Consider the following 18,657-nt stretch of genomic DNA (forward strand, 5'->3'; position numbering starts at 1 on the left):
CAGGGTGGAATATATTTTGTTTCTCATTTTGTAATTTTCAGATTAAGTTTTTCAATATTAATGCCTGATATTGATATCTAACTTTTTTGGTATCAAAAGATACTTTAGATGAACACATTTCTCCTTTGCCAGTAGAAATGGATTTCTAAACATAACTTTTCTTCCCTCTTGCAAATATTAGTCAATGTTTCATACTAAGCAGTAACGTCATTCCTAAATACTAACATACTCTCAGTACTAATACATTCTTCGTGATACCTATCAATCATGTTCACTTTATTTTGGATTAAGTTTTACTTGGTTATTAACCACTTCATTGAACATTTATGTGTTTTGAGTGCCCCACATGTGACAGTAACTGTCCTTGAAGAGTTTATGCTTAATAAGTAACCATTCACAGAGGACATTTAAGAAGACAGCATGTGTGTGGGTGGCTGGATAAAATAATCCCCTAGACCAGGGATGAGCATGCTGGAAAGGTTAAAGACAAAATGAAACTGTTTCATAAGATGACGATTAGCTTGTATCAATTCACTTTAACATTTACAGTGGATTTACTATGGTTACACAAGTGAATAGGAAACTGCCTTTTTATAATTTTCACAGTATTCTAGTCACAGGGACTAGAATACAATGTGACCAGTGGAATATTAACAACCTGGATGAAAGATCAAAGGGTGTATCAAGTGACAGAGTGCTTGGGAAGTGAGGGGACTGCTTACAGACACTACATGTCTTCTGTTTATTCTATATTTTTTGAATTCTTCATATCTGCCAATTCCATATGTTTCATATGGTGAAAGACAGAGCAAGGATATTTAAGTGAAAGGCAAACCACATGGTCTTACATTATTACCAAAGTTTATAATACAATAATAGTCAAATACTGCCAAGTGGGTTTTATGCTAGTCTTTAACATGTTCCAGAAGCTTCTGAATATTCAGACATTTTACATTGTATTCATAATTATTTCCCTTTTGAGATTGATCTTCTAAAGATAGGAAAATTCTTAAAATGCAAGCTACTTAACTGGTACGAACAATCATGGTCCCTGTAAAATAAAAGCTTTTCTCAAAAAAAGCTCTTGTTTAAATGCACTGATTAACTTCTGATGCAAATGACGTTTGCCTTCTGCAGCAAACATCATCTGCTATATTCATGGTATATGAATGTCTTTGAGGGTTAGCTTGTTACCCAATGAATTGAGATCTTCCTAACAATGGGTTTCTCGAGGGTACTTACATATTCTTCATAAGCCTCGTGGGCTGGAGGAGGGGGTGCCCTGTATCCCGGCACTGCCGGTGCTCCGCGGGCTCGTGGAGTAGGGACACCTCTTGCTACAGGAGGCACTGGAAGAGCTCCACGAGTCACAGTAGTCCCTCGAGGGGTGAGGACACCCCGTCCAGGTGGGGGGGGAGGAGGAATGGCGCCCCCACGGCCCCTAGGAGGAACAGGTCATGTACAGATGAGAATCCAGTGATGAGAGAGACTGAAACAGACTAAAACAGACTACACTGATGGAAAGAAAACCAAATTTATTTCTGTATGCATGTGCATGTGCGTGTGCGTGTGCGTGTGTGTGTGTGTGATTGAGACTCTTGAGGATGTAAAGCATTTGACGTCTATAGTAGAATAAATTTTGTAAATGCTATCTATGACTTACTTATAATGAAAATCGTATCAAATACTTTACTATAGAAAACCAACCAAACAACCAAACAAACAACCAAACACAAATCAACGCACTCTCATTTTATTCCAGATTTGCCAAGAAGACCCAAATCAGAGTTTCTGGTAACATGTAAGTATCCTCTGCCTTTTAAAAGTTCACCTTATGCCACTTTGCTTTTACAAAAGACTGACTTTAGCACCTGTTTTCGCTAAATGAAAGATCTCAGAAGGGGATTTCTGCTTTTATGAAAAAGGCGAAAAACAAAAATAGAGTTTAGTATTTGTTTTTTAGCGAGCCACTATAGGGCCAGTGCGTACCCCAAGCAGCGAGAGTGGAGCCACCAAGCTCCTTCCCCTGGTACTACACTCAGCATCTTACCATCAACCTGCCAGGGCTTTGAACTGTGTGAGCATCTGTGCTTTATCTCCATTTACTTTGTGCATCCATAAGCAAGATGTATCCTAAGGTATCAGAAAAGCCTGAGGTCATTTTTTGAGGGGTCTGAGAGCACTCAAAAATTTTGCATATAAATTAATGGCAATTGCTTCTTTGCTTTATTCCATTTCAGCTTATGAGATATTTCATAGGAATATTCTACTTTTGGATAGCAGGGGAAACCTGTATGGCTCACTGGACCATCTATGAGACTGAGCTGCTAAATGTCAATGTCTCCTCCATGTTGGAGGTTATTGACAGTGAGTGCAACGTTGTAACTTACAATGAAAAAATCTGTGTGCGCTTTCATACTTTAATAAAATGTGGAACTCTAAGCATGGTGATATCATTTTGTTTATTATAGTGGCTTCAGCCTAAGGTCATTGAAATCGGAACTCATTGTCACTGATTTGTCATCATGCATACAACGCCCTGAACTGGTATAGTCACTAATATAATTTATTTTCCTATGGTAACTACGGTGTTAGTGAAATACATTAGGATTCTGCAATAAAAGAATAGACTGAATGCTCTGTACTACAGTGCTTGACACAAAAGTAACTTGTATTAAAAGCCTAAGATCAAATGGTTGCAGCCAACTTTTATGGTTTTCCAAGGCCTTTGGAAAGGTTGAGTGTTTGAAGTCTTTGGGCAAAAGCGTGGTTATTTCACTTTTTATTATGTCTGAAAGGCTGGCCTCCAGAAAGCACTGCTTTCAGCAGGAACACTAAAGCTTTGGGAAAAATGATGATCATTGGGATGTCAACAATCACACTGCTTGGCTGTACCCACAGATGGGGGATGTAGGTTAGGCTTTCTGCTATGAATAGCAGTCAGCTGGCTCTTTCTTGCAGAAAATGAGCTTTTGTGACTGAACAGTAAGAATGCTGGTAAAGCTTTTAAACGTTTTAAATAGATTATAGAGCTGATGAATAGAGAAATTATCAGAGAACTTATTGTAAGTCTAATGTATAGAGAATGCTCTCCTAGATTGGGGAAGGTGAAATACAAAAGACCCAGAAGGCCCAGTGCCCACTTCAAACACAACAATAGCTGAGAACACAATATACTATATTATCATCAAAATATAAAACACATCTATGAAAAATGATGTAAAGACCAATTTTACCTTCACTGGGCCTCCAAGGGTCTGTTTCCTCAGCAGGGTGAGCATACATCCAGGTTTGCCCAGAATAATTCTGATATACAACTGCTGTCCTAGCTTCCTGTTTAGTTTAGCATTTTAACATTCTCAAAAGTGTCCAGGTGTGGGTAGTAAATGATTTTCACAAGTCTTATTTTAATGAATAATCACAAGGAAGAACTATAACTCCCCGGGTTTAAGGTGGATTTTTTTTTTTTTTCTAATGGGTAAAATCAGATCTCTCAATCTGTAACAACTGTTCCTGCTTTAAAATTATATGATGCTCACATCAAATCTAATTTCTCATCCTATTCCTCCGTCAGTTGTGTCCCAGACACAGCCCTAGAAAACCTGTTTCCTGAGTCTGACTCATCACCTCCGTACACTATGTTCTTTCCCTGGAATTTTAATCTCATATCTCTTTTCTCCAATTCAGCTGAAGTTTCACATCATCTATTTTAGGATACTGTCCCCGGCTGAGTCTACACTACAGTATTCTTCATTTTTCTGACTTCTCAAAAGTTTTCCATTCTCAATACTCCACCTCCTGCTCATTCCAGAACTGAATGCAATCTAGTTATTGCTTCCCCACTTTGCTGAAAATACTCTTTCTGAGATTACCAGTAACTTTTCACTGGTAACAAATCCACTGGATTCATTTACAGTCCCCATTTCACTGAACTTGTTATATTTATCACTGTGGATTACTATTTGGAAAATGCCCTCTTTGGACTCTTGCATTCTCTAAGGCTAATGATGACTGTTACCTGTTTCCTTCCTAACACATGCCATATCCTGGATTATATGCCTTCTATCAGAGGTTCCTTAACTTGTCTGCATTTCAGAATTTACCTGAAGACCTTCAAAAAATTCCAAATTCCAGACCACACCCCAGGCCAATTAAATTACAACCTCTAATGGCAGGAAGCCCTCAGTGATTCCAGTATGTAGACCAATTTGGGAACCACTGTCCTATAGGTATCATCTAATTCAAAAATCTTGACAAGGTTGTCATGTAGACATTTCTAAGATACTTTGAAGGTTGAGTAACAAGTCACAGAAAGTACAAGTCACCTGCTCAAGGTCCTACTAGATCCATAGATCTTGGATAATTATAGGAATAACTATAGTCTTTGTTTAACTTGGTCCCTCACCAAATCTTATTTGATGTCATTAATCTCTAACTAAGCTAGATGTCAAAGAGTTATCCTTGTGTGGGCCACTCTTTCTTCCCCAACATCTAATACAGTACTAATTCCTATAAATTCTTATCTCTAATCTAGCCCTGTATCTCTATACAAGGGCTGTGCATTTCTGTCTTGGATAATGGACTTGTCTCCTCACTGGCTTCCCAGCCATAAATCAGGGTCTTTATGTCCGTCTCTCTTTGATTGCTCTACTTCTCTATCAGTCACAGTAATGACTGAGCAGTCTTTCTTAGAAACAAATATGATTATTCCTTTCTTCAACAAACTCCATTAGTTCTCTGTATTAATTCTCATTAATTAACGAACAAAAGCCTTCAAAATCTGCCCCTAATGTTTTATTTTCCACAGTTTGCTCTCAATATATAGTGATGAAGTGCATCAGAGATGTCAAATATCTTAATTCTTCAAATATGTACTATGAATTATTATATAGATGTAATGCTTTGTTCTCTGGTATGCATAATGATTGGAGGATTAGGTAGTTTTCATAGATACATTTGCTGCAATGTAAATTGTTTTAATTAAACAAATTATTATAGAAGTTTTCAAATATCCCAGGCACCATTCTTTTTTAATATAAATATAACTGAATAACTTAATAAAGTAATAATTTCATAAGTATGTACAAATTAGCATCCATTAACTCGTGTTTTCAAGAACTTTCTAATCAATATGATTTTCTGTTTTGTAAAACTGTTTCCTTATTCTTTTTTTAAACTGTAGATACATTCCATCATGTGGTTTGAAATAAAAGACAACAGAGTTCTGGTCCATTTACTTTCATTAATGTTAATACATTAATGATATCAATATTGCACTGAAGTGAGGTTTAAATTCCAACATTAATTTTATCTTTTTTTCCCATAATACATATGTAGTATTAGGTTTGTATGATATATACGGGATATTAAAAACCAAAAATGTTCAAGGAAATTTTTCTTCTAACATTTAAAAATTGGGACCACAAAGCACTATTCTTTATTAAATCATTAAAGAGACTAATATGTTAGAATAAAGCTTTCCTGAAATTGAAATCTTATAGGGTCCACTCAAATATGCAAATATAATATTACATTAAAGAACTTCAATAAGAAAACAAAATCTAATAATATGAAGATTTTATAATCTTAAAAAGCAGGTTAATGCATTATTTTTAAAAGATGGTCCCAATTTCAAAGAAAAAGAATAGAAAAAAACTTGTCCCCTCTGTAGATTTTCTAAATATTTATTAGTTTACATCACGTAAAACTAAAAAATTTGGTATTTTTGGAATCACAAAAGTGACAGCTATGTTATTTAAAGCAGATGATTTAATCAACTTAAGATTACCTGCAATGATGTCATTTCACAACCCATCATGATGAGGTTAGAAATGTACAAGGTTTTATAAATGACTTATTCCATAAAAGTACGTCCACAAAAAAGTATGTCACATTAAATTTTAGCAATGAAAAATGTTCTTTATCAGCATCAGAGAGCTCTTTTTTTCATTTTTAGAGATAAAAATGTAATAATAAGCTCTCACAGATTTTCAGAAGTTTTTCCTTTAGTCAAATGTAAATTTCAGAATTGCCAGAATTTACCTTTAAATAGTTACTGCCTTGATATATTTTTTTGGAAATTTATCATTTTTATTTTTTTCCCCCGATTCACTGCAAAATGGAGGCATTTATGACTTAAATGTTAAAACAGTGGTTTTTTTGACACTGGTGGTCAACAATAATTAGGACATAATTTACTAAATAAATTGAATCAGCAAAGTATCCTAAAATCTCGTAAGATGATTTCTATGCAATGTACGAATTAATATTCTAGACCTATGTCTTTTAGAGATTTGAAGGCCAACTATAATCAGGTAAAGAGAATGAATTACACAGTCTGTGCATGAAGGCTATTAGTATATTTTGCTTTACGTCTTTGCAAACCAATGCTTTCTGTTGAAAGCTTCACTAATTCAGAATCATACAAAACAAACTCTGATGCAGAAAGATGCCAAATTTTTGGAAAGTGAATATCAAGTAAAATCTTCTCTGTTGACCAAGGACATTGCAAAGTCAAATGTAACTGAATTTTAAATACTCTTACCATCAGCCATATAAGAAGTGTGCTCTGGCTTTCTGGACTGGTGGTATAAGTATTATCTACCTGTCTATCTAAATGTCTATCTATCTATCTATCATCACCTATGTCTCTACCTATCCAGAATGACTATCAATTCAAGGGTCACTCAATGCACAGACCAATGTATAGCTTTCTCTTCCTGCAAGGTCATCCTGGTTGAAAAAGACAAATAATTGTATCATCTGCATGCCCTAATCCTGGAGACAGAACCACAAAGAAGAAAGTCTCAGGTTTGCGCCTCTGATTTTCTTAGGATAGCTGGTTAGAGTTCCACCTGTGAATTCTAGAGTCAGACTGCTTGTGTAACCTCAGGCATATTCTTAACACCTTTCTGTACCTCAATTTCTCACCTGTGAATAATACTTAACCCTGCATGGAAGATTTGATGAGTTAACTTATGAAAGTTCCTATGTGTTATATAAGCATTCACTGTCCTTGCTTTTGTTGTGGTGGTGGTTGTTGATGATGTTGTTTATTCCTAGCTATGATCATGGCACAGAGCAGATCAGTAAAGGCTTGCCATCCTTGATTACAGTTAATTTATTTCAAGTAAGAGCTAATGTACCTTGAAGGGGTTGTGGGGGCTATTCTGATCCCTCTGCCTCTAATACCTCTGCCACGACCAGAGTCCTCTGAGCCATTTAAGTAAGATAATTCACGTAGCTGTTCCTGACGAATTTCATCATTGTAGTCCTAGGGAAACAAAAACAAAAAACATGACCTGATCAGTTAAAATGGGGCATGGGGATCTTAGAGCTGAACAAACACAGTATGAAAGGACATTTTTCATCTATTTTCTGGAGCCTTGTCTATGAAAATCTGAAATGATGTAAAAGTGTATATACTTTAAATTCCTATTTTTATAGAGAGAAATGGGAAGTTGCTTCTTTTATCAAGGAAATAGCAGGAAATCAGATGAAATGTGCTGGGATATCACTTGATGTGTTAACCAGAAAAGGAAAGACAGCAATATAGAATGAAATCTTGGAATGTACCACAGTTATGATTAACATAAAGATTACTGAAAAACAACTCTACTGGGGTGATATGTGTAAACTGCGAATGACTGCATGACATTCAAATAGCTCCTGGTGCATAAACCAAAAAGGTGCAATCTCAAGGCCCGAGGTAGACACTGTGTTAAAATCATAAAGAAGTGCAAATAATATAGCAGAGTTTCAGAAAACTGAGAAGCTGTGCAATCCAACAAGCTTGATGGACAATATTTAAAAGTAAGGAATTTTCTGTGTTCTAGCATTGGGCTGATAGAAAGATAGCCATAGCAAAAGGCAAATTTCGCAGTGATAACCAGAGATTTAGCAAAGTCAAAGGGATTACCTTTATCTTTTGTCAGTGTGGAAATTTATCAGTCATTTCAATGGGACCAAAGAATGGATGTGAGGCACTAAAGGTGAATACTCTTTAAAGACAAATATCAGTCTTACCTGTTTCTCCTTTTATTCACACACACACACACACACACACACACACACACACACACCTGCTTGAATAGTACAAAACTGAATAAGTGGTTATTTTTACCAAGTGGCTAATCTGATTAAATTCTTTTTCAGTAAACATATGTTTAAGTGAAATCAATCTGCTGAATTTTCTAGTGCTGGAGAGGTGACTAGAAGTGGACACTAGAAATATTTGTGAAGGGCAGGCTGACAGAAATCATGTTGGAAGTCTAGCTGTGGACCCAAAAAACAAGCGTATCGTTTAACCAAATGTTGCCAGTTTACCTCTGCATATATAGGTTAACAGTAATATTACATGAAAACTGTGCTACTCACCCACACACCTCTGTTTAGAAAAAGGCAGGGATGCATTCAACCTATAAGGGTTTCTAATGTACAACTTTATCTCATGCTCCAAAAACTGCCTTGATTACAAGAAAAGTACTAGTCACTCCAAAGCATAAATTTTCTGATTTTTAACATGATGCTTTCACATTCATCCTCTTCAGCACCTCATAAGGGGCTGAACACAGCTGGCTGACAGAAGAACTATACAGTAGAAAATTATAGTTTCTAAGAAGTCACATATATTCAATTTATACCTCTTAATTTTCACATTCAAGTAACCACCAAACGGAAGAATATACATGTCCGTTATTTTATTAGGATCAGGGAGTGTGATGAATTGCCACTTCTGAGTGAGCTGACCAGCCATTAAATTCCATAATTAAAATGAAAAATTAATTCCATAATTTTCCCACATAATATTCCTAATTTGCAAGAGAAGCTTTGTGTGATTTCTTATCTGAGGAAAATCCATGAATTCTCAGGGTCTTTAAAAATTGTAAAAAGAGAGATCATTGTTGGAAACAATGAAGTTTAAAAATTTAGAAATTTTAGGGGCGCCTGGGTGGCTCAGTCAGTTAAGCGTCCGACTTCGGCTCAGGTCATGATCTCACGGTCTGTGAGTTCGAACCCCGCATCGGGCTCTGTGCTGACAGCTCAGAGCCTGGAGCCTGCTTTGGATTCTGTGTCTCCCTCTCTCTCTGACCCTCCCCCGTTCATGCTCTGTCTCTGTCTCAAAAATAAACATTTAAAAAAAATTAAAAATAATTAAAAATTTAGAAATTTTAGATGAATTCAATTTATGTAAAAATTTACTTTTGTGCCAGAATCAGAAAATGTAATAACGTGGATGTGGTCTTATTCGTTGTGTAATCTTAAAGAAGAGGAAGATGAGGCTGAGAAGAAAATAGGGAAGAAAGAGGAGGAACTTATTCAGAGAGCAGGAAAGAATAATTCCCAATTTGGTCAGGCCTCCCTGAATGCATACCTTGGATAGGTCACATCACACGGACTCGAATTATCCATGTGATTTGCCTTAGTCAATTGAACAAGAAATGTAACAAAAGCAAAGACTTGAAAAGTCCTTCCATACTGGAGCTTGTCCTTTCTTGTCACTGGAGACTTATGCTACCAGGTGAAGAAGCCAGGCTGGCTTCCTGGATAATGAGAGACCATGTGGAGAGAGGCTCCAGTCACCCCTTCCTTCCCACCATCCCATCTGTTATCCCAAACATAAGAGTGAGGTCATCCTAGGCCATCCAATATGAGTCAAGCTGATGAAGACCATAAAAAAATCACTTACTTACCCCCAGAACTAGTAGAAATAAATAATAAAGTGGTGCTTTAAGCCAGCATTGTGGTCGTTTGTTTTGTGCAAAAGCTAACAAACAGAGAGGGGACTGCTCAGCATGGAACACGAGAGACCAAAGTCAGAGGGGCATACTTCAGCAGTCTTTTCCCTGTCCTGTCCAAAGGAGGGTGCTTAGACCCAGATGTGATCTATATATTATTTGGGGTATGTGTAGCCCTGCTATGGAGGGAAATAAAACTAATGTCATACCCTGGTGTCATTAAAGTTTGAATTGTCCACTTAAAACACTTTATTCAGAGTCTATGCTCACCAATCCAACTGCAGATTGGAATTCAGGTCCTAGACAGAAATCTGCTAACATGCAGAGAATCTGGTTATTTTTTAACAAGAATATTTGACACTGCAGGTTAATTCTTAGTGTAAGTAAAACAACTATTATTGACATATAATGATATACAATCAGGTTTTCTATGAGCTTAACTAGATATTCTGTTTTGAGAAATGGATCATCTTCCAGGATTGTGGTGGTCAAGAGAATACAAACCTCCAACTACAGATGTAATTGACTAAAATTTCCAGTTGCTCTGTTCTGAAACCTCTTGTCCCCAATGCCATGCTCCCCATGAGTGACTCTTAGTCAATGGCTAAATGTGGTCAAGATGCTAAAATAGGCCCATTCCTGGGAATCACAAGACCCGTCTTCCTATACCTGAAGGATTCCCTGACAGCCTTGCTGAACTTGTTTTAATCTCATTGCACCAGGGCAGTCGAGGCCCCTCTACCTCTCTTTCCTTTGGGTCAGATATTGTAGCGTGAGGGCTCTCCAGCATTCTCTGGCTCCCTTCTTATTTTGTGTTAAAGAGAATTTTCCCTAACAAAATCCTTATGTGTATAATCCCAACTTGGCATCTGCTGCTTGAAGGACACAAACCAACATACACAATGTTAACAAAACCAAGTTTGCTAAGATTACAAAACTGAGAGCTTTGGTAAATGCATTAATGTCAATGCTGGTGGAGCCTGTTCTGTTCAACACACCTTATGCTCTGATTAAATTGGAGTGCTTGCCATTCTCTTACTTAAAAATGGTCATATACAGATTAAATGTGAACTGTGAACTGATTATTGATTACCATAAAGGGTGGTGATTGATATTTTTTAAGAAAATGAATTGTATGTTGGCCAATTTTTTGTAACACTTCACTTAGTAAGACAATATGAAAGAGACATCAACATATTTTGGGCCGGAGATCAGAACAACTTGGTAGGTGCAGATAAACTGCAGCAACAATGAAAAACTCTGGGTACATGTGTGTGATGGGGTAGCAGAGAAAGAAAATGGGCATCCACGAAAAAATTTAGTAGGAGTCCTCAACTGGGAAGTATATGATATATTTGGGAAAGGTGGGGACAAAAGACATTTAAGGTGCAGAGATGGCTAGAAGTAGAACATTAACAAGATAAAAGAAGAAATGAGGAAAAAAGTGTAGAGGTGGAGAATTTATATTTGGTCTTAATCAGCTTAAATTTAAAATGCCAAAGTGACAGTAAGGGTTATCTTAGAAATTCAGATCTGGGTAGGGAGAGTAAATATGAGAGTCATCTACACATATTTATGATAATAGAAGTACAAAGATTGTATAAGAGATTAGTAAAAGAATGTAGTGATTAGAATTTTCTAATCTACTTTTAATGCAAATTTGTATCCTTGAAGATGTCACTTATTAACTGCAGTGTTTGGATAATTAAATGTTAAATGACCAGGCCTTTTAATAAACTCAGGTTTGTCTAATTAGACAAGCAAAATATACACACTTCTGTATTTTTTTTTTATTTTTTTTTCAACGTTTTTTATTTATTTTTGGGACAGAGAGAGACAGAGCATGAACGGGGGAGGGGCAGAGAGAGAGGGAGACACAGAATCGGAAACAGGCTCCAGGCTCCGAGCCATCAGCCCAGAGCCTGACGCGGGGCTCGAACTCACGGACCGCGAGATCGTGACCTGGCTGAAGTCGGACGCTTAACGGACTGCGCCACCCAGGCGCCCCTACACACTTCTGTATTTATAGTAATGAAACATCTACATGTTTCAAATAAATATGGAAAAGAACTTTTTAAATGTCTGCATGTAGGAATAGTTGATACTAATAACTTCCTAGACTGAATATATTCTGTGTATTGTTTTATAACACAAATATAATTTTCTAAACCCTAAAATCTGTAATTTTTTATTATAGTGCTTACTTCCAGTCTTCATTAAGCACAAACCTATTTTTGAATTAATCTTTCATAACTAGAACCTGAGTCTACCTGAAGCTAGTATATCCAGCTGGACATTTGACTGTGGTATGAGTTGCTGATACTTTAGTTATATAAAATCTTAATGACACGAGTAAACAAAACCTTCCAAGTTTACCTTGTAAATGTTATCTTATCAAAAATATATCACTACCTAGTTCACCTGGTGTTATTGAGTTCTAAGGTGCTGGGGTCATGAAATATGTATACATACGAATGTGTGGTTGTAGTTTTACGGCATTAACAATTTTTATGCCCAATTTGCTAACAACATATTCATTGAGATGTAAAAATATAAGTTTATAAATAGTAATTATGAAAACTTTCATTTTATGATATTATTTCATTTATTACTATAATATTAAGAGATCTTTGAGAGATAAAGACATAAATATAGAAAAATAATTACCTAAGCATGTGATAAAGTTCATAAAGGACAAAGAAAGGTACAATTATGACAATTCAGGATGAACAAAAGTGGAAAAATTAATTTCCAGTCACTTAAAATAAATAATAATATAGATATTTTAATAAATAAAATATTAAATATTATTTATTATAAATGATGAGATAATAAAATGATAAATATTAAAAATAAAATATTATATGTTTAACTTGTATGCAAAAGCAGAATATTTCAAAGTTTTTGAAATAAAGCTAACCCTCATATTATAAAATTGTTCTTGTCAAGAAAAAATGAAAGTTATACTTACAGATGAACCTTACTATTATTTTAAATAAGATTCAATTGATGAATGGATAAAGAAGATGTGGTTTATATATACAATGGAATACTACTTGGCAACGAGAAAGAATGAAGTCATGCCATTTGCAGCAATGTGGATGGGACTGGAATGTATTATGCTGAGTGAAATAAGTCAGTCAGAGAAGGACAGACACCATATGTTTTCACTCATAAGTGGATCTTGAGAAACTTAACAGAAGTCCACGGGAGAAAGGAAGGGGGAAATAGTTACAAAGAGGGAGGGAGGCAAATCACAAGAGACTCTTAAATAGAGAACAAACTGAGGGTGGATGGGGGGATGGAGGAGAGGGGAAAGTGGGTGATGGGCATGAGAAGGGCACTTGTTGGGATGAGCACTGGGTGTTGCATGTAAGCCAATTTGACAATAAATTACATTCATAAGAAAAAAAAAAAAAGATTCCAGGCCTGGGATTCCACACTTCAAATAATAAAGAATGCTTTACTACTTTGGCTAAACCAGCAGTAAATAAATCATTCGCACTCTAAAAATACTCTTTACCTTGAAGACAAACTAAGTTGCTTTAAAAATGCTGATTGGTTTGATCTGCAGCTTTGGGTTCAGACAGAAGGGGTCGTAACAGTGAACTTTTTCATGAATCTATCAAGGCTTAAATAACACATGCATATCATACAAAAACATTTTTAGAATTGATTCAAATTTTAATTTTATTTTCCTACAATGTCCAAAAATTTCACTTGTTTGCTACCAAAATCAGTTTTTAAAAATTGCTGTCTTGAAATAATAACAAAGATATTCACAATACTTGTTCTATATTCCTTTTGCTTAGGGTGAGGCAAATTAGCCCTATGAAACAATTTCCATGAAATTCATGAGTGCTCCTTTTCACATCTCCGACAAAGCCCTCCCACCGTGACGGCATATGGTGTAAACAGTATACACAAAAGCTCAGAGCAGACAGATGTTTGGATGTTCCTAGAAAGGACTCATGCTCATAGTCTGCATATTTAATGTATATGCATAATTTCCCAGTTACATACACTCATGTCCATCTGTTATGATGGCATTTTGCCCACATACAAATTGGGAAGATTATTTCACTTGCGTATTGATGCCAGGTGATGACAGGTGTAGATAGGCTACCTGGGGGCACAGTGAGGGACCATTTTCCTGCCAAATTCCCTCCTCTGAGACTCTGATGGGCATTGGCGCTGCACATTTAAAACTGTGATTATAACCACTGGTAACATGTGAACGTATTTGGCTCTACCAATGCCAAGACTGTCAGACAACATCAGGGGAGAATGAAATACAGACTGTAACCCGTCTGGGCCATGACAAAGAGATCTGGGATTTCCTAAGCCCCTACAAACAATTAGGTTAGGGCACTTTCACTAGAGTAATAAACAAGAAAGTGCGGGAGGTAATGGGTCCTGTGCCAATATCAAATCTGTAGCTGGATTGGAATGGGTAGGAAGCTCTTTCAGAAAACAACTAGTGCTGTGCTGGATATTATTTAGCAAAACATCTTAGGCTATTAGATAACATCTTTTAGCCAACGCAGGATGAGTTTTAATCAGCCCGGGCGTGGTACCAGAAAACCTCATTAACAAAATGTGGTCAAAGAACAGTCAATTTAGATTTATTAAGAATCTGTTTGGTGCATGACTCTGCATAAGGTCTATATAAAGGCTTTATAAAACTTATTCACCAAAGGACATCAAATATCACAAAGTAAAAATGTGGACTTTGTATCTTGAACCACTATGGATGGCAACTTCTGTTATTCAAGATTTTTTCTTTTTCCCCATTATAAAGTAATTTTGCACACTATATAAAAATCATCAAAGAATAAGACAATAATTATACATATTTTAGGTAGATATTTTGCAGGATTATTGGCTTATTTTCTCTCTTGTTTTATTTTACCTTAGCAAACATCAGCCACAGATATATGAGGTCTAGGAAGCAAGACCTTTTGAATGAGCACCAAAGGATTCATGTAATTGAGTGTATTTGACTTACGTATTTGGTGTCATTACTTCACCCATCCTGGCATATAAGAATCAGCCACTACCTCAGGGTGGATTTAGGGTCATAGATAAATATTTAGATAACAGTAATGAGAGATTTGGGTTGTTATTCTAAAAATACCAAGTTCCATTTGTTTAAACAGAGCCAAAATGACATTTTTTTTCTGCAAATTTCCTTGGCAACTTTACTGCACACATGATACAGGAGTTCTCTCTCAATTTTAAGTTAAAATAGGCATTGATTTAATACTTTGGCATATCATATCAACCTTAATTTAGGGATGCAAAAACAAACCCCAAACTTCTGGCTAACACAGAATTGATGATAGTTATTGGTACATTGATCAAATGGGTCCAAATTCTTCTTAACAAAGAATCAGCATGACACGTATATATTTAGAAGAGAGTACAAATTCTGTGCATGAAAAACGTTGATAGAATATGGCACATGTGGGTGATTTTTATTAATAACCTTGTAATTCTGGGCCTTCCTTGGACATAGAAAATTTATATATTCAAGGTGGTAAAAATGCATGTAACCAACCAGATTTTTTAAAGTGCTTAAAGGAATTTTGCTAAATAAATCACCATTTTACTTATTTAATGTCTTTTTGAGCAGCAAGTACATGTCAGACATTGATGTAGGTGTTGGAGACACAGTAGAGGAAAGCCCCTGAACCAGCAGAACTTACGTGAATACAGAAAACTAGATCCCTACACCTGTTCATGAATTGTTCTTCTAGGCAAGGATAGATGCCTTCTTAGACTTGAAAACTGATTTATTCCCAATATTATAATGATGTTTTTAGTGGCTACTACCTTTCTACTTTGTTTTATTAAAAAATGTTGAACTCTACAATCCTGTTTTAGAAAGAAAAGTGTTAACTGAGAAGACCTATCTGGGTGGCTCATGAGAAAATCTCTCCTAGAAGTTCTTTGTTTTTTCCCAAATGAAAACATTGTGATGATTCCTTCTGAGTGTTTTAATCAGGGAAACAACAACCTACTCAGTCATGGCAACTTTTTTGAAGCTCTTTGAGAAGGGTATAAAATATGCTGCACATGCCTTTTTGTTTAAACTTGTCCTTTTATTTGGCTTGCAGTTACCAGTTCCTTCCAAATTTAATCTTTAAAAAAAAACCAAACAAACAAAACTTTGTATAGTATTCTTCCTGAACATTTAATCACATTACAGTAGATTAGCCCTTAAAAATAATTAAAGTGCTACTTTTTCAACTGTTGAATTAGAAGAGAGCAGGGGGCACCTGGGTGGTTCAGTTGGTTGAGCGTCTGACTTTGGCTCAGGTCATGATCTCATGGTCCTTGAGTTCAAGCCCTGTGTCAGGCTCTGTGCTGTCAGTTCAGAACCTGGAGCTTGCTTCGGATTCTGTGTCTCCCTCTCTCTCTGGCCCTCCCCTACTCATGCTCTGTCTCTATCAAAAAAATGAGTAAACATTTAAAAAAAAGTTATACTAGAAGAGAGCAGACTCATTTGGTAGCTGGGAAAGGTGAATGTAGGACAGAAGCCGAGCAGAGGCAAGCAGGAGTGAGAGTATCCAGCTAAGGTGAAGGATGCTAAATAAAGAGTTCAGCTACTGAAAACTCAAGAAAGGAAAGCAACAAACACCTGATGAAAAACTTTAGTTCCACGATCAGTGACTGAAGAAATGGACTTGTGATATATGAATGTAATACAATGAAGAAGTATTTGAAGACACATCAAAATATGATGTGAAAGTTCCCAAGTAGCTTCATGAAAGAAATTAGAATTGCAAAGTGAAAAGAATACTGATTTGAAGTTAGAGGGATTGGGTGTACATCCTTTCTTCCTTTCCTTGCTTCCATTAGTTCTGCCTCAATAGGAACTGTCTGTTGAATTGTTCAGCTGGATTCCTCTTCCTCAATTTACTAAGGTCCTTTAATGGACTGTAAATCATATTTGTTTATTTGTGGGTGGGTTTGTTCAGCCTCTGAATGGGTCTTGAGTTGGAGTCTCTTCATCAGGTGAGGAAGACTTGGGTTCTTTGCTGTCATGGGCTCATGCAGAGCAGCTGACATGCTGGGCTTCTCTGAACCGGGACAGCACAGCTCTCTGTCCTCAGGCTTCTCCTAATATTCCCTAGTCCCACAGGCCATGTGTATAGCTCTCCTCAAGAGCACTAAAGTCAACTGAATCAGGCAGCCTCCTTTCCTTCCTCCACATAATGAACATACATGGCGGGCTGTCAGAATCAATTATTCTGTAGAAAAGGTTCACTGCAGGAAGCCACCAGATCCCCTCAAACATGGGATTGATGGTCTGTTTTTAGGGCTCCTTTCAGGCCTTGGATCTCTTCCTTCTTTAACTCTACATCTCAAAGAGTAAAGATAAGGGGCGCCTGGGTGGCTCCATCGGTTGGGCGGCCGACTTCGGCTCAGGTCATGATCTCACGGTCCGTGGGTTCGAGCCCCGCATCGGGCTCTGTGCTGACAGCTCAGAGCCTGGAGCCTGTTTCGGATTCTGTGTCTCCCTCTCTCTGACCCTCCCCCGTTCATGCTCTGTCTCAAAAATAAATAAATGTTAAAAAAAAAAAAAAGAGTAAAGATAATGTCTGCTTTCTTGGAATCACATACAGTATCAGGTACTTCAAGACCATTCAGTTTCCCTACCAAGATACTTGTGTCTGTCAAGTCCTTTCATCAAAGCCAAGGGAGAAATAGTATTGAGAGTTAGCACTCAGGTCACAAACTTTTCCCTAATGCCTTCCCCACTCACTTTTAAGATTTAAGATTTATTCTGTAAACTTTGATTGAAAGAAGGTAACCATTTAAATGTTCTATAAAGAACATGCTTTAGGATTCATTAACATCAGTTCTATGGTCCGTGATGAAGGTTATACTTTGATTTGCTTTTATCCCAACTGGAGAAATTATGGGCTCTCAAGAGGTGGGGAGACCAGTCAAAGGAACTTCAGTTTTCCTTCATTTCCTATGAAATGCAAGAACAAGCAACATCTGGATACTATCTACAGTGTTCTTGTCCTTTGCTTGAAGGTAGGATTCTTATTTTGTTCTAAAGATCTAGAATACTACCAGTGCAGGCTCATATCATTCAGACCTAGGGAAAGAAAGCAGAATTTATATTGAACCTGAACAAACATAATAAGGCCGGGAGCCAGGAAGGGGCATCTGGGACAATTGCATTCCTCAGTGAAAAAATATATTATTATTAAATATAGTAACACTCTCTATATTAAATACAGCAAATATACTTATTTGTTTATATATTTGTTCTAGGTGCTACAAAAACAGTAAACAAATGGCCTTCATTGAATTTACTTACATTCTAAAGAAGGGAAACAGACAACCAAAAAGCAAACAAAGGAATAAGTAAGCTTATTTTAGACAATAATATGCTGTGATAAAAAGGAACAGGGCAACATTATGGAGGGGCTGTTTGGAAAAGCTGGTTTAGATGGGAAGTCAGTCAGAGCCTCTTTGAAGAGGTAACATACAAACTGTGACCTGAATGTAGAGAAGCCTGACATGCAAGGATCTGGATCACTAGTCTTCCAGGTAGCTGGAAGGCAAAGGCAATGAGACAGGAAGAAGCTGAGCTTCCTAAGGAACAGAGAGAATTCTGGTGCACGTATATCAAGAATTTAGTCAGAATTCTGGTGCGTGTATATCAAGAATTTAGTAAGCACAGGAGAGAGTGATATTAGGTCAGATAAGTAGACAGGGGCTAGATCATACTGGCTCTTTTTGGTTTTATTCTAAGTATATTAGATGGCCTAGGGAGTATTTAACTGGACAGTGAAATAACCAGTTTAATATCTTAAAGGGAACATGAAGCGTGCTATTAGGAAAATGGGTTAAAATGGAGGTAGAGTGGAAACAGGGAGAAAGGTGAAGACACTATTGT

At 36.7% G+C, this 18,657-nt stretch overlaps 1 protein-coding gene across 12 annotated transcripts in view; it reads right to left on the reverse strand.

The window, feature by feature from the left end:
* KHDRBS2 (KH RNA binding domain containing, signal transduction associated 2) overlaps nucleotides 1–18,657 on the reverse strand; it is a 593,528-nt gene that overhangs the window by 200,941 nt on the left and 373,930 nt on the right. For all 12 annotated transcript variants that reach the window (XR_009263055.1, XR_009263054.1, XR_009263053.1 and 9 more), the window contains exons 5-6: nucleotides 7,146–7,273; nucleotides 1,243–1,441 (exon numbers count right to left, since the gene is read on the reverse strand). Coding sequence is in view for 9 of the 12 variants with exons in the window: in XM_058734346.1 (XP_058590329.1) it covers nucleotides 1,243–1,441; nucleotides 7,146–7,273 (327 nt within the window). In the remaining 3 variants the exon portion in view is untranslated. The remainder of the gene's footprint in view (nucleotides 1–1,242; nucleotides 1,442–7,145; nucleotides 7,274–18,657) is intronic.

Source organism: Neofelis nebulosa, chromosome 6 (genome assembly GCF_028018385.1).
Source record: "Neofelis nebulosa isolate mNeoNeb1 chromosome 6, mNeoNeb1.pri, whole genome shotgun sequence".
NCBI classification, from domain to species: domain Eukaryota; kingdom Metazoa; phylum Chordata; class Mammalia; order Carnivora; family Felidae; genus Neofelis; species Neofelis nebulosa.